General features: G+C 44.3%; 1 protein-coding gene across 3 annotated transcripts in view; it reads right to left on the bottom strand.

The window, feature by feature from the left end:
* disc1 (DISC1 scaffold protein) overlaps positions 1-14,427 on the bottom strand; it is a 50,151-nt gene that overhangs the window by 23,829 nt on the left and 11,895 nt on the right. For all 3 annotated transcript variants that reach the window (XR_008415783.1, XM_053874626.1, XM_053874627.1), the window contains exons 8-10: positions 12,471-12,573; positions 12,216-12,404; positions 2,010-2,070 (exon numbers count right to left, since the gene is read on the bottom strand). Coding sequence is in view for 2 of the 3 variants with exons in the window: in XM_053874626.1 (XP_053730601.1) it covers positions 2,010-2,070; positions 12,216-12,404; positions 12,471-12,573 (353 nt within the window). In the remaining variant the exon portion in view is untranslated. The remainder of the gene's footprint in view (positions 1-2,009; positions 2,071-12,215; positions 12,405-12,470; positions 12,574-14,427) is intronic.

Genomic DNA, 14,427 nt, shown 5'->3' with positions numbered 1-14,427 from the left:
CCTATCATGACAGCGTCCCTCCATTGATGAAATCCAGATCATAGAGGGAGGGGGAAACCTTTATGGAGTTCATATAGATTTCCTCTATACACTCTGGTTTCCTCCCATACCCCCAAACCTGGACTGACGTATTGTCTGTATCTGTACTGTCCTTTTCAAACAACGTTACCGTCATTGATCACATGCTTCCATGCGTTCTCTGAGTTGGCATTGATGCTCACCAATAAATCCAACGGAAACGGAAAAGTTTATGACAACAACAAACTCCAAAACAAACATGGCGACTGTGGATGAAGCATCAATAATGTACCTCTTCCACTGAAGACAAAACAGAGGCAGCGTTGTAGGAGGTGGTGGTTGGTGAGGCAGTTAAATATATCGCGATTGGGGGACAGAGAATTTCGGCGATTGTTCTGTCTTATTCGTGTGTCATTAGAGCTACATATTGGGTAGTTTCAGCAACACTGCCCCCTATGGTTTCCGTTGGTACTGCTCCATTTGGTCCGTTTCTCTAAGCTTTGTGGAAACGCACAGAAATATGGACGAAATGAACATACAGCAGGGTCCGTCCATACCCTGATCTTTACGTAACATTGAGCACAAATGGGAACCCAGCCTCTCACCCCAAGTAACTGAGACAGGCTGAGGCTCCTCACTGCCCCATTAAGGCAATATGTATGAACGTTCTCAGACATTCTAAAACATTTTGAGTCCCAGACCCCCAAAATAACAATGCCACAGACTGGTGACTCATAATGCACACACAGCCGCGTGACTGGCTCAAATATTTTAACACATTTTAAGCTGTTAGGATGACACCTAACTGTTGCACACTGATGTGCATGTGCCACCTCAGTACACCTGTCATCCAGGCATAATATACTCACAGGTCACGCTCAACGGCCCTGATGGGTCCAAACCCCAACTTGTTAAGTAGGGGTGATGTTTCCATGCTTAAAAATGAAAGGCCATAGAAGGGGGAAGATTTGCTTCGTTTCTCAGTGATGTAAAGTCCTACATTTTCAGTGCATAGTATGGTGGAAAGCTATTTTCTTGTAAGGGGACATAAATGTTTTGGAAAGACAAGCATTTTTCTTTCATATCAGAATGACATCATGTAGATGGACGAAGTGCTCTTCTGGAACACCTTCCAGAACCTCACGCCAAATGACACGTGGCTGTTATGAGCTCAAGACGTTTATGGCTCCTCATTTTTTTTGCTTATCTTAACTTAGCATAAGTGTCTGCAGCAAGAGAGTGTTGCCTTCTAGAACATATTGCTTTGCTTAATGTTGCATTTCAGGACAAACTTGGATAAACCCCCTTACTTTAACAAAATCTTTTCCCCCTGCGAGGCTTTCAAAAAAACATCCAAGCAAAAAGCAGCATCTGCCTTATTGACAGGCAGACTTCCTGATGCGCATCCCTGCTGAACATCAAGATCACAACCTCTGTGCTCTTTGACCACGCAGGCCTCTGTTTGCATGACTGTCAACAACAGTCCCTGCAGTGTTCCTGACTCATCCATCCAAACAGATCTGCCTCTCCAAGGATGAAGAACAGAATCTGACCCTTCAAACTCCAAAGAAAAGCTATAGGGGTCAAGCAGTTCTTCCAAAATATAGGCGTTATCCAGCTCAAAGTAACCTGGGTTGACCCGGCTGTGCTGCGCTGAAAACAGTGATAACTCATGTGGTAGACGGACAGCGTGACACGCTTTGTCGTAAATGTGTCACACAGAGGTGGCTGCGTTGTTCAATGAAGCAATGAAGTCCATTTACATGGTGGACAAGAATAACAGAACTGGAAAGACATCAGTCACTGTAAAGCTATAGCATGCATTTATAAGACAGCAGAGTATAGGAGACTATAACAGAAAGAGAAGGAAGTCAGATGAGTAGGTGAGAGACGGGGCGATGGGGTGTGAGAAAGGAGCTTCAGGAAACGACAAAGAAGCACAAGAGCATGAGGGGAGACAGCGCTCAATTGGAAACAATTTAGTTCTGTACCTGTGCAGTTTGTCCTCCAGTAGCTCGATATACTTGGTAGCATTGTCTTTTAGCTGTGTCTCTGTTAGAAAGAAAAGATCATACTTACTCATATATCAACAAATGACAGTGTTATATTCAAATATATGGATGTAGTATCATACACTATAGTGAAACTCAATAGTGATCATGTATAGAAGTGTCAGTTTTTATTGAGGGCCCATCTGACTCGCCAACAAACACCCTGCAAATCATTGTCTTGACATCGGACCATATTGGAGACAGCCTGAGGCAAACATGGGATTCAATCAACACGCTCGCGCTGGTACGGTGCCAGACTCTCCGAAGGGCATCAAGTTGGATGGATATCTTGCATGTGTTGCTTTCTTCCCCATGCTGGCGGCGTGAGGGGCCTCGCCTGAGGAGGCCGGCTGGCTACGTGTTAGTCAGGCTGGAGAGGAGGGCAAGCCGAACGCTGTTAATGAGCTCATGTTTAAAACATGAGAATTACCGCCCTCCACTTCTATCCTTTAGCTTTGAAGACAGTGAGCGATACTTCCACAGCTTTTATAGATGTGCTGCATTTTCATATTTTGAACATTTGCATTGTTCTGTCGCGCTTGTTTCCAAGAATAAGCACATGGGTATTCAGTCAAAGCGGGTATGGGCAAGTACAAAACGTGAAGCCGTTCAATCCATTTAGTTGTTCTTTTTCTGCAAAATGTTGAGGTGAAGTGGCTTGATTTTCTAACTTTAATTTCTGCTGCACTCTTCAGTATGCCACAACAGCAGGACAGGTTCTGTAGATCGACAGAGATTGTGAAACTCATTGCAGCTTTCCCATCTCTCCGGTCTGAACATCTGTCTTCTCAACAACCCTTGAGAGGGACGCGCTGCCAACGCTCTTGTACACCAGAGTGGGTCGCACCGTGATTAGGTGGCTGCTCACATGTTCTCAGGTGTTTACTCCAGGTACCCCAGCTTCCTCCCAAAGATGAATGGCATGCTTCTCTGATGCTTTTTTGGAAGACCCAAGCAGTGCCAGATCCCATGCATCGGCTTCAGTTTACACACTCTTGGCCAGAGTAGTCCTCCCAACAAAACAAATGTAAATCATGGAAGAACAATTGCAGAGGAACTGAAATGACATGTAGAAAATCACTAAAGTATACTGGATGCATCCTTTTGTTGGATTTGAAAATATATTTAACAGGTGAAAAAGTATGAGGAATGTTCAAGTTGTGGCAAAGTGGCACATGTTGGATGTCTGAGGAGCTTTTCCATGGTGATCTAGTCTCATCGCTGTTCCTTCATGGCACAAGACTCAGCTCATGCGGTGCCTCTCAGCACTTAAATCTTTATATATTGTGTCAAACAGGCCTGGGTATGGGGCTTGTGCTGTGGTCTGATAATGATAACACTTGATATTAGTAAAGAAAAGAACTATTTGAACTCAAAATAACTTGAGGAGGAGTGAAAAAGTGCTCTCCCTGCACAAAATGCAGTTTCTAAATGGTGTCTTCATTATAAGGGGGACACGAAATCCAGACCCACTTCTATGGGCTTCACTTATGGATCATCACACCTGAGTTCGACTTCTCTGACCACACTCAGGCCTGACTACCATCACACCTGAACTCCATCAGGAAGGATAGGATCTGACTGACAAGGTGAAGCAGACCATCTTCAAGAGCTTCAGACTTCATGCTGTGATCAAAAGAACAAATGAGAAAGAAAGTTTGAAAGCCATTTGTAAAGCTACGGGACTTCAGCGAACCGCAGTGAGAGACACATGGTCAACCTTGTCAGGATCTTGATGAACCTCAAGACTTTTGGGAAAACACTTGGTCGACAAAAGTACTAACTTTTTAGAAGGTGTGTTCCACTGCCTCAAGCATTTCAGAACATCATACCACCAGTTAAAAAAAACAGTGGCGGTAGAGTAGTGTGATGGTCTGAGGCTACTTCAGGACCTGGAAGACTAGCTGGGATAAATCAAACCATAAATTCCACTGCCTGCCAGAAAATCCTAAAGGAGCTGTACAGCAGAACTATGATCCCCGCAAATCCACCACTGAAAAGCAGACAAAGCAGACTTTGGAGTGTCAAAGCCCTGCCCCGAATCCGGTTGAAATGCTGCGGCGTGACCTTAAAAAAGCAGTTCATGCTCCAAAACCCTCCTGCGTGACTGAATTACACCAATTCTGCCAAGGCGAGTGCCAGGATTTTCCTTCGCAAGTAATCGCAAAGGCTTGATTGCAGCAGTTGCTGCCAACAGTGGTCCAACCACTTAGGAGGTTTAGGAGGTGATCACATTTTCAGCATTCAGGTGTGGCAAAAATGGAAATCGTCAAACTATTTCTCACTCCCATCATGTTTCAGAATTACAATATATGTGTTATTGTACCATGTGACGACAAAGAGCTTTGGTCATAGTTGAAGCGGTTTGCGCAGTAACTCCCTGCATAGTTAAGCATGATCACGGAGCAGGATTTTACCGTCCCAACTATCCAGTCACATGTCCATTCATGATGAGTCTCTTACTCAACATGCTAGCAGAGAGGAGGTAAATTATACATGCGGCCAGTGGGAATGACTCTCCATGGCTCAGAGTAAATACAGAAGCTGTGGTTCGAGCGGAGGCCAGATTTTTTATCCGAGGAAGTCATTCAAAACAAATGACGAAGATGCCCCATGTCTCGTGCGTAACCTAATATACCATCCAGACAGATGCTGTCATAAACCAGCCGCCCCGTCGCCATGCCAACCTGTAGAAAACCTTATGAGCCTTTTGGGGCGCGACAGATGAAAATGCCATCTTCTAAACAGAATTGGACAAGACATCAAGTAGCTGAGCCTCCTCCTGTGCTAAGTGGAGTCAGACATCAGCACTTCCTCTGAGGCGGTGGGTGGCTGCTATCATTGGCAGGCCATGCGAATAAAATAGGCACTAAAAAAAACCCATAAAGGAGAGAGGATCTGTGTGGGACCGGCAGGAGTGTGTTACGAGAACCTCACAAAGGCTTTTACAATGCATAAGGAAGGAGCTCCACTTCCGATGACGACGTCGGCCTTCACATGCGACAATGAAAGAGACACAAATGAATCCATCACGCCGTCCTCACCTTCGCAGTGATGGACTTTTCATTATGGTCACTGACTCAACCCTTTGAAACTGGCATCGGTTCCTGATGATGGCACTTTATTGGTCCTTTTCTTGACCATCCAAACAATCCCAACTCGCTCTAATGAGGCCTGGCGAATTAGCAAAGACAAGGTGTTTGTATTCTCTTATCCATGATGAGCATTTCAACAATCCTCCTGTTAAACGTGAATGATGCAGTGATTTCCTCGCAGGCCTGCAACAATAAAAGCAGAAAAACATCTGCAGCGTTCGTGTCGTCGAACAAATTAGAGGCACCTCCACGCGTGTTATCACGGCACCAGTGATACGCGTGTTATAAAAGCCGGCGCATAATAAGGCAGGAGAGAAATGGGCCGTCTTTGTAATAGAGTTGAAGCCACCGACTGTGATTAATGTATTTAAGCTCCGGCTGCTCGAGCGCCGGAGCACTGCAGGTAACACTCACACCGTCAGCATGTGCAGCCGCTCGCTGTATACAAAGGTATGGGAATTAAACAGCAGCCCAGCGCCTCTGCTGACAGGAGATGAGGGGCAGACTGGTATCGCACAGTAACCCATGAGACCAAAGGCGATCACAAGCACTGCTGAACAATAAAGGAGCACATCTCACAAACAAAGGCTGCACATAACAACATCCAGTGCTGGAGCAGTTATTTATATTTAAACTGATATTTGAATCTAACTCAAGCAGACAGGGCTGGTTTGTCATCGGAAACTTTGCACCACAAAGTCATACATAATGTGTGGGAAGCTCTGTTGCACCAACAGAAACTGTTACATACACATTTATAGTTATTAACAAAGATGTGTGCATCATGAAATGCTGGTTTTCTTGTACTGCATACATAGATTCTCAAGCAATACCATATTGTTAAACCCATAATCTCCCCTTCTTTAAAACAATGTAAAACTCATGAAGTGCTGATGTTGAAACAGTACAAATACTGCACTGTTTCTACTCGCTATTTTTCCGTCAAGATGAACATGAATCCAGTCAAGACTGCATCATAATAATTACTCATAATATATTGCGAATTCAGTTTGAGAATGAGCATTTAAGCCATGGATTTTGTTTGGGTGACTTTCAGGTGCCATGTGGCGTTTCACATCTGTGATTGGCTTAAGGTGCTATGTTAAATGGGCACTTTTTCCAGTGCCCCACAAGCAAGAAGTGATTTTTGGGAAGCTGTTTTGCGAAATCTCATATTCCCAATTTCAATGCCTTAGTTATGTTTCTGTGTGTTCCACGTGTGACTGCTAAGCATAGTGTACACAAGTCTTTTGTGTGTTAAAAAGTGAATGTATTTCAAGCCCCACAATGACAGTTGAACTTCCTGCACTGACTCACTGCACAGTCAGTACACATTCAGCTTGGAAAACAATATGCGTCATGTTTGGGTTTCAGGTTCATATAGTTTCATATTTGACACAGAAATTGAAAAATCTGAACCCAGTCAAGTCACTGCTTGTAAACCAAGTCCAGAGTCCAGATTTTACGTTAATGGAGAGGGAAGATTTATCAGAAGACAAAGACATGAAATGCTCTGCTGGTGGCACCTCTCGATGACCAGATTCACCAGCTGTTTTTTTACGTAAATGGAGGGGTGAGAAGACCCCGCCCCAGTCACCGGAGCAGGTGCGAGTAGCGCATCAGGTGTCGCCAAGCCTTGTTTGGTGTGAACGTACAGTCAGTGTTCAATCACACTTCGCATATATAAAAACATCTAAGCAGATTTTCCTTTTGGAATTCAACTCACAATGTATCTACAATGTTCCAGTAAAGTTTATAAGCCAACACAAGGAACCTTTCTTCTCCCCTGAAGACTACGATGAATAAATCTCAGAAGCCACCGGTGAAATCGAGCAAGCCTCCTCCCTGCTCCACCTCACCTCTCTAGATCACTTATACCCTCTCACGGAGAGGAGCTGTCACACATCCCGTCCCGTTCTCAACAGAAGCATCCAAAATGAGGCTGAGAAATGAATAAATCATATATATCCTCGGCTTTACCAACGGCACTCCATTAAGAGGAAAAACTGCATTTGTTTAATAACCTGAGCGCTGTATTTGGATGTGCACTTCAGCTGTTCCGCTGGCTGTGGAGTGGGCTCGCTGGAGTGGGGTGTGGTGGTTAATACAGAACAGAGGGTGTGGACTCAGCGGAAATTAATTAAACGTGTTGCCGAGTACATCAGGCCTGTCCTTATCACAGATAGCCAAATTACCTGACTAATGCAGAACATACTGTCTGCACACTAACAAAGGATTGAAATAATAGCAGGAGAAACACAAGCCGGCAACAGCTCCCTCCTCTTGGGGCTCATCGATTCATCCCCAGCTCTTCAATTATTTATTGGTAAATTTAGCATCACTTGAGATCTCTCTCGGGGACCAAATTATGCTCTCAGTGGGGAATCAAACCTCTAGCTTTAATGGGTTGGGTATTCATTGGCACTTGTGCCGATGGCAATTAAGAACGCAGCGGCTCCCAGGCCAAAAACCCCAGACGTTACCAGTCGGCCACAGATGCACACCAAGCGCAACGTGCGTGGCTAAACTGGATGTTTGTTTGCAAAGTTTGTCGAGTTATTCACTAGCTTTCACCTGGAAAACTAGCCAAGCCAGGTTTTTCTGTCCTCTGGTGTTTGAGGAAACAGCAGCAAATTCCTCAATAACCGCGGAGAGACGGCCATCTTGACAGTGGAGTACGCTGGGATATCTGGGCCCCTCCAGCTAAAGGAATGGTAATGTGCTGTTTGTGGGCTATCAGTTTCCAGCTCGTGTGTGCCAGCTCCTTATTACCAAATCGGATGACAGTTTAATGAGCCCCTTGCTTGGATTCAAGTGCACATGTGAAGCCTTGCCTACTGCCATATTGTGTAGCCGGGCATTTGAGCAAGAGATCATTAACTCTTCCCACATGGTGACGTGTTAACCCACTTCATTCTCTTTGTTTTAAAGAGCAGTATTTTCCAGGCTGCTCTTTGTTGCTGTAGCTTCAGATTGAGCGTGTTCTTAGATATGAGGTGAACTCTGGGTTTGTTCGATGGGGTTTTTCCTCTCGTTCTATCTGAACTGTTTGAACCACAAAAACAGTACTAACACAACTGGTTACAAATGAGCAAGACTATCAGTCAAGGTTTCCGTTGATGTTGTGAAGGGACAACGCAAAGAAAGAAAATCTCTGAACTTGGTTCCATCACCAATGCAGGTGATGCTTCCAGCTTGGTCTCCAAAGCAGCAAATGCGACTTTAAAGTGTACATCTACTGTACATGAGCCAATACATAATTCAAAGAAATACTGGGATTTCATTCCACGTACACAAAAAATGCGGGTCAAACGCCACCATCATCTTGTGACATCACGAGCAAAAACCAGTGCACTGTGCACTTAAGAGGTGGAAGTAGCAATATCTGTCAATAATAAGGAGGAAGAGCAGATTCATGTAAACAAATGACTTTTTTATTATCCAGGCAATTGTGAGAGGATGAAGTGTCTGAACAGCCAAGAGACGGATGGGCAACACTGAATAGAACGCTTAAGAAGGGTCAGAAGTACAAAACAAACAATGCGTTAAGATATACATTGGGTCTTGGTTTTTTACTGCCAAGTATTGACACCACCTAACCAATGTTTTTAATAGCTTCTTTATGCTTTTATGCATAGTATCGTCATCATTGATTACCCTCTGTTTACGACTGAAAACAGTGGGCATTTGCCGTCGGTTTCAAAACCTGTTTAAGGCAAATTTTCAGGGCAAAATTATCCTGCAGAGCTGCGAAACTCTTATATCGTATGACACTCTTCATATTTCAGTCATGCACAGTTCAGCATTTCTCCTCTTATACTGAAGCAGACTGTTTTCCATGCATTCTAATGGTGCCGTGACATCACAAAGGTTTGTTTCTGGATCTGGTTTTAAAAGTTTTACATTGGAAATATTAGCCATACAAGCTGCTGGACAACTTGCTATGCTAACTATAAACCACAGGCGGTGCACAGGCGAGTCATTTTTCAATTTGGCTGGCTGTGACATTGTCAGTGTCAGCGCATTGTAAACATATTACTGCATGAGAAAATATATTTTTTAGAACCATAAGCAATTGTGATCAGCCATGTTACCAACCAGTATGACAAATCCCGTAACCCAACATCAGTCGTCTCCTCAGAATCCATCTGACAGGCCTAGACAAAGTCACACAATGACTCTGAAACACCTTGCCAATATGGTATTTTGGGCATGTTCAACTGGAAGGAGGCTCAGGGTAAGTGATATTCAGTGATCCACTGTCCACTGTGACATATTTTTATTTCACCAAATTTAACTTGCCACTCACCAACCAATTATCTATACCTGTCAATAAGTACATTCTTTGTCTGATGATGATCATGTGACCTGATGGGTCGACAGCTTGAGTGTACTCAGTGCAGTATTATATTTGAAGTGCGTCTGGGCTACTTTACAGGTGCATCCTGGGGTGGGACAAGTATCCCAGAGGAGGATTACAGACCTCTATGAGCACTTCAGGTGAGTGTCTCGGTATTGCACGACTGCTTTTACAGGGACCCTATAGATCCCATTAAAAAATTATCTCACTATTCACTTAAAATCTGAGGATTATCTTTAGACTGGAGGCATTTTTTTTAGCTACAATGAATGCATTTTTATCATCGGTGCGGTCACATCTAGCAGAAGAACAATGAAAGGTTGCCCCCCAGTGGTAGCAGAGTTGAAAACACGAATGGTTTAATGGTTGATCCACAGCCACAGGCACTAATGGTCTAGATAACAGCGGATGATCGCCGGCTGATTGCTCGCCTTGGGGTTTTGCAGCAGGAGCACAACCCGGAGCCCAAGTATCTGCTCCTCCACTGTGGCCTCACTTCAGCGGCCCTCCCTCCCGACGCGTCCGTCTGAGTGCCTCAAAGAGTGAGGTGACCTTTTTTAGAAATCTGCCTGAGACTGATGGGCAGGAGAGAGGAACACTGCGGGAGGTGTAGTCAAAATCCATTATTTTCTCTGCCAGCGCCGACAGACCAACCCCGTCACGGCAGAACATTTGAAAAGAAAACAAGAGTCCTGTTTTAGCATCATAGACGTCTGCAGACCACGTGTGTTTATGCACTGATGCATCATGTCTGCGGAGGGCGGCTGGAGGTAATTGGCTCCCTCACACTATCTGAAGCTCATTTCCCCGCACACACACAACGTCCTTTTAGCCACTGCCAGTCCTGCTGCTACCTCATTTGATGCACACTCCCCAGTGACGGATCGCTTCGTCCGTCGATGTGACAAAAGAAGTGCTTGTTTCAAAGGTAAAGTCGGAGAAAACTGAGTCACCTGTGGAAAGTGTCTCATGGGGAAAGGAAATGTGCGCCAGAGCACTTCTCACTTGGCAGTATATGTTATGTTGTAATTATCACAAGAGCAGAGTCGGATATATACGATGGACTGCCAGCAGACTGTGTGAACACATCAGAGCATATACACCACTTCCTTATCATGAGCATCCGGAGAGGGTTTCGTGTTGGTCAAGGAACTGGAGGAGGCTCCAATGTCTATTTGACTGAAACTCAAATTCAATACAAAATACATGTTTTAATCTCATCAAACCGGAAATAAATTCTTATACTCCCCTTCGGTCAAACTTCTCTTTATTAAACATATTTTCATTAATTTATTAATGGTATATAGGATTTATGATATATATTTTATGTAAAATATATAATTTCATATTCTTAAGAAATTATTCTTTTATAGTACCGTAAATCCCAGACTATAGAGCACACCGAAATATTAGCCGCAGCCACTAAATTTAACCAGGAAAATAGATGTTGTTTATTCATAAGCCACAGCGGTCTATAAGCCGCGGGCGCAGTGGTGCTGTCTGCACTGTAGAAAGGTCAGTGGTGCACCCTGCTTAAAAATGCATGAGGATCACTTCTAAACTAGTTTTGAAAACGGAGTCCAGCTTGGAGACTGACTCATGAAACAAACTGGGCAATGTTTTGAACCTGAATCATGAGCTCAATAAGCACTGTTTTCCCCCGTGTGTCTGAAGTTCCGACACCACGGTTGGTCTCAGCTGCTGCTTCTCGTCTCCGGTCCTCCAAGAGACCAGCTCTGTTGGCAGAGCTGCAGACACACGTGTGAAAACAGCACATTTTGTGCACTTTACGATAAAAGTAAAATGCCTGTGATTTCATTGGTTTGATGTGACCAGACTCAATATGGAGTACATCCATATATTGGCCGCGTCTTCGTATAAGCCACAGGGTTCAGACAGCGTTCCCGAAATTACTTGCATTTACTTGTTTGAGTCTTGCAAAGACACCTTTCCTCTAGGTGACATCAGAGACAATAAGTGTCTTTGTGTTCAAAATAATTTAAAAAGTTATGGAGAGATTTGGATGAAACGTTCAGAAAATCCTTGAAAGGGGACAAGGAACAAATTATTCCAGTTTTGTATTATTTATTTTTTCATTTTGGTGGAGGTTTATGCTAAGTTTTTTTCCACATTTTTTGACTGACCTGTAAAATGAAGGGATAGTTAAATTTTGGATATCAAATTGAGGTTATTTTTATGACAAGAGAAAATATAACATTTTTTTTAACAACATAATGTCTCAAATGGGGATCGGTTTTATCCACTGCAGGTGGAAAAAATAAATTACAGGTGATAGGTGAGAGAAATCTTTTTGTCACAGAGTCAAGAGAGAGCATTTTATTGATTGTTTTTCCCGTCGCCTTCTTGTGAGGTCAACTTCGTGAGATTGAGTTTGCAGACTCCTCCATCCATAAACAACATTTACAAAGAAACTCAGAGAAAAAACATGATGCCTCCTCTTCATTGAGGAGACATGCCATGTTGTCAGCTGCATTTCTTCAGCACATTGTGACCACTTCATCCACCGCTCTTTCTCCCGGCTACACTTATCACACTTCACTGGTGATTTTCATTTAGATGTGAATGGCAGAGCTCCAACTTAAGACAGTTTAGTTGGCATGCGAGGATGTGTTTTTCCCCTAATGAGGGAAGTTATTTTCGTCTCTAATTTGTCGTCCATGTGTGACTTACCGTGAAGCATCTCCTTCTCCGTCAGCTCCTGCCTGAGCTGCTGCCTCTGCTCCTTCATCCTGGCCAGCTCTTGGCTGCTCCCGCAGCTCAGGCTGTTTAGCCTCTTAACCAGCACCTCCACTCGCTCCCGCTCCAGGTTCACCGCCTTCATCTCAGCCGTCAGCTCTTTGGCGCCGCTGAAGTCGTTACCTGAGCGGACGCAGCCACGTTCACAGCACGATTCAAGGGGTAGAATTTTGAAAAGGAAAAGTTTACCGGAAACGGCGGCAACTTTGGCTTCGTGCAGCGCCAGGAGCTGAGTTTCAGTTTCGCTGACTTTCCTTCGCAAGCTGCTGCCCAGCCTCTGACTCATGACCACCTGGGGGGAAGTGGAAATGGTCAGACACGGACGTGGTGAAGGGAGGATAACTTCTGTGACCTGACAGGGCGAGAAACTCATTTCTTATTCTACTTTTCGCTCTGACAAGATTCATTTCCAGCCCTCTGCTGTCGACTTTGAATACAAACATGAGCGATACTTTGTCTGTAACCTTTCCAGAGAACGCTTTTCCTTTCCACCGACAGGGAAATATGAAATCTCAATAAGATGCCATTCGGATGTCGCCGAGGAAAAAGGCCTTAAATGTCAGCGGCCTGATGGGCATGCAGCACCTCGGCTCTCAGATATTCACAGCAGAGTTGATGGCTTCAGATACAGCCTGGCAGCCTCCGTCTGCCCTTTAAACCTCCTTTTTTTCCCAGTGCATTCACTGAGCAGCAGCCGAACACAATCCCCATGATGCATTCCCTCCTTTTGAGAAAGTATTTTTCACCCCTCAAAGGATGTAACCACGGATTTTCACATTTCCTTTTTCCCTATGACTCAGTTTTGTGCAACACTTTCGCTCAGTCTGTCAAATGGGTTGGTATTTCGGAGGCAGAACGTCTCCGGGGACTTTGATTCCCACAGAAATATATATATTTTTCAAATTCAGTTTGCATAATTCCATTTCATGAATTGCATGAACTGCTCAACAACTCTCACTTTGAAAGACGAAATTCATCGGCGTGAATTTCTAAATGTGGAGCTACTTTCACGGGAGACGGACCGTTTTCAACATTCTGGAGAGTTATTACCGGAACAAAACGACTCTTTGGAGCTCGACAAAAGACCGTCTAGTTTTGGTGGTGAAAGCATCTCTCAGCTCAAAATCTATACTTTCTTTAAAGTGGCTGCAGCACCGACAATTTAATATCAGGTTTGAGAAGAACACAGAAAGGGAAAAAAAGGTCTTTGCCGAGCTTTGTGGCCCCTGCTGTGACACCTCCGCCCCCTTTCCTCTCCCACCAACACAGAAGCACCTCTTTCTTTGAAGCGTTTCTGCTGCTCTCTATGGTAGCAGATGAATGGAGATCAGTATGATGTGAAAGCAAACCTGTGACAAACAAGGACGAACCCCAGGGACGTGTACGTGGAATGAATTCAAATGCTACTCACAGGACAGTTCTAAAATGTTGACAGATTGATGTGACACCTCAAAACAACGCTCTATGAGCTTCACTTTGGCCAAGTCCTCAAGTAAGACCGACATTTCACTCCACTTTAACCTTGATGATCCTTCCACTCCTTCCATCTCCAACATTCATGGTCCAACACCGTCTCACCTCTCCACGCTCAGACTATCTTGGAGCTTGTTAGCAGACTTCCAGCTCCTTGGGTTCTTGCATGCAGTGGGACGCTGAGGTCCTTCAATGGACTGCAGACAGGTCTTCATCGTAGAGTGTCCTCCTGATCAGTGCATTCATGATATTCAGGAAATTCTGGAGCCCACCACTCCTCCAAGGTTCACCCCATCTTCATCTTCCAGCAAAACAGTCTGTTCCAGTTTAATCTAAACTGTGCCTACCCTCTCCATGTCCTTCCACATGAACTGTTGAAGGTCCATCCGGAAAATTCAAACACCATCTCAGAGCAGAGAACCATGGATTTGCACTCATAACCAGCATCGTGGGTGCACATCAGGTTTCAGGGGTTTCAGTTTTAAGGGTTTCTCAGTGCAATAACTCCTAAACATAACTTATCAAAACAATGTCAACATTACTGAAACCAGATGACAACTTTACTGTGATGCATTGCTCATTTAATGGCAGTGAAAACTGATGTAAGCATCGATAGTTACTCAGAGAAGAGAAGAACAAGAAGAAGAAGAAGAGGCAATGGCGCTGTGCTTAT

Source organism: Synchiropus splendidus, chromosome 9 (genome assembly GCF_027744825.2).
Source record: "Synchiropus splendidus isolate RoL2022-P1 chromosome 9, RoL_Sspl_1.0, whole genome shotgun sequence".
Lineage (NCBI taxonomy): Eukaryota > Metazoa > Chordata > Actinopteri > Syngnathiformes > Callionymidae > Synchiropus > Synchiropus splendidus.
This window is presented reverse-complemented; position numbering and strand designations above follow the sequence as displayed.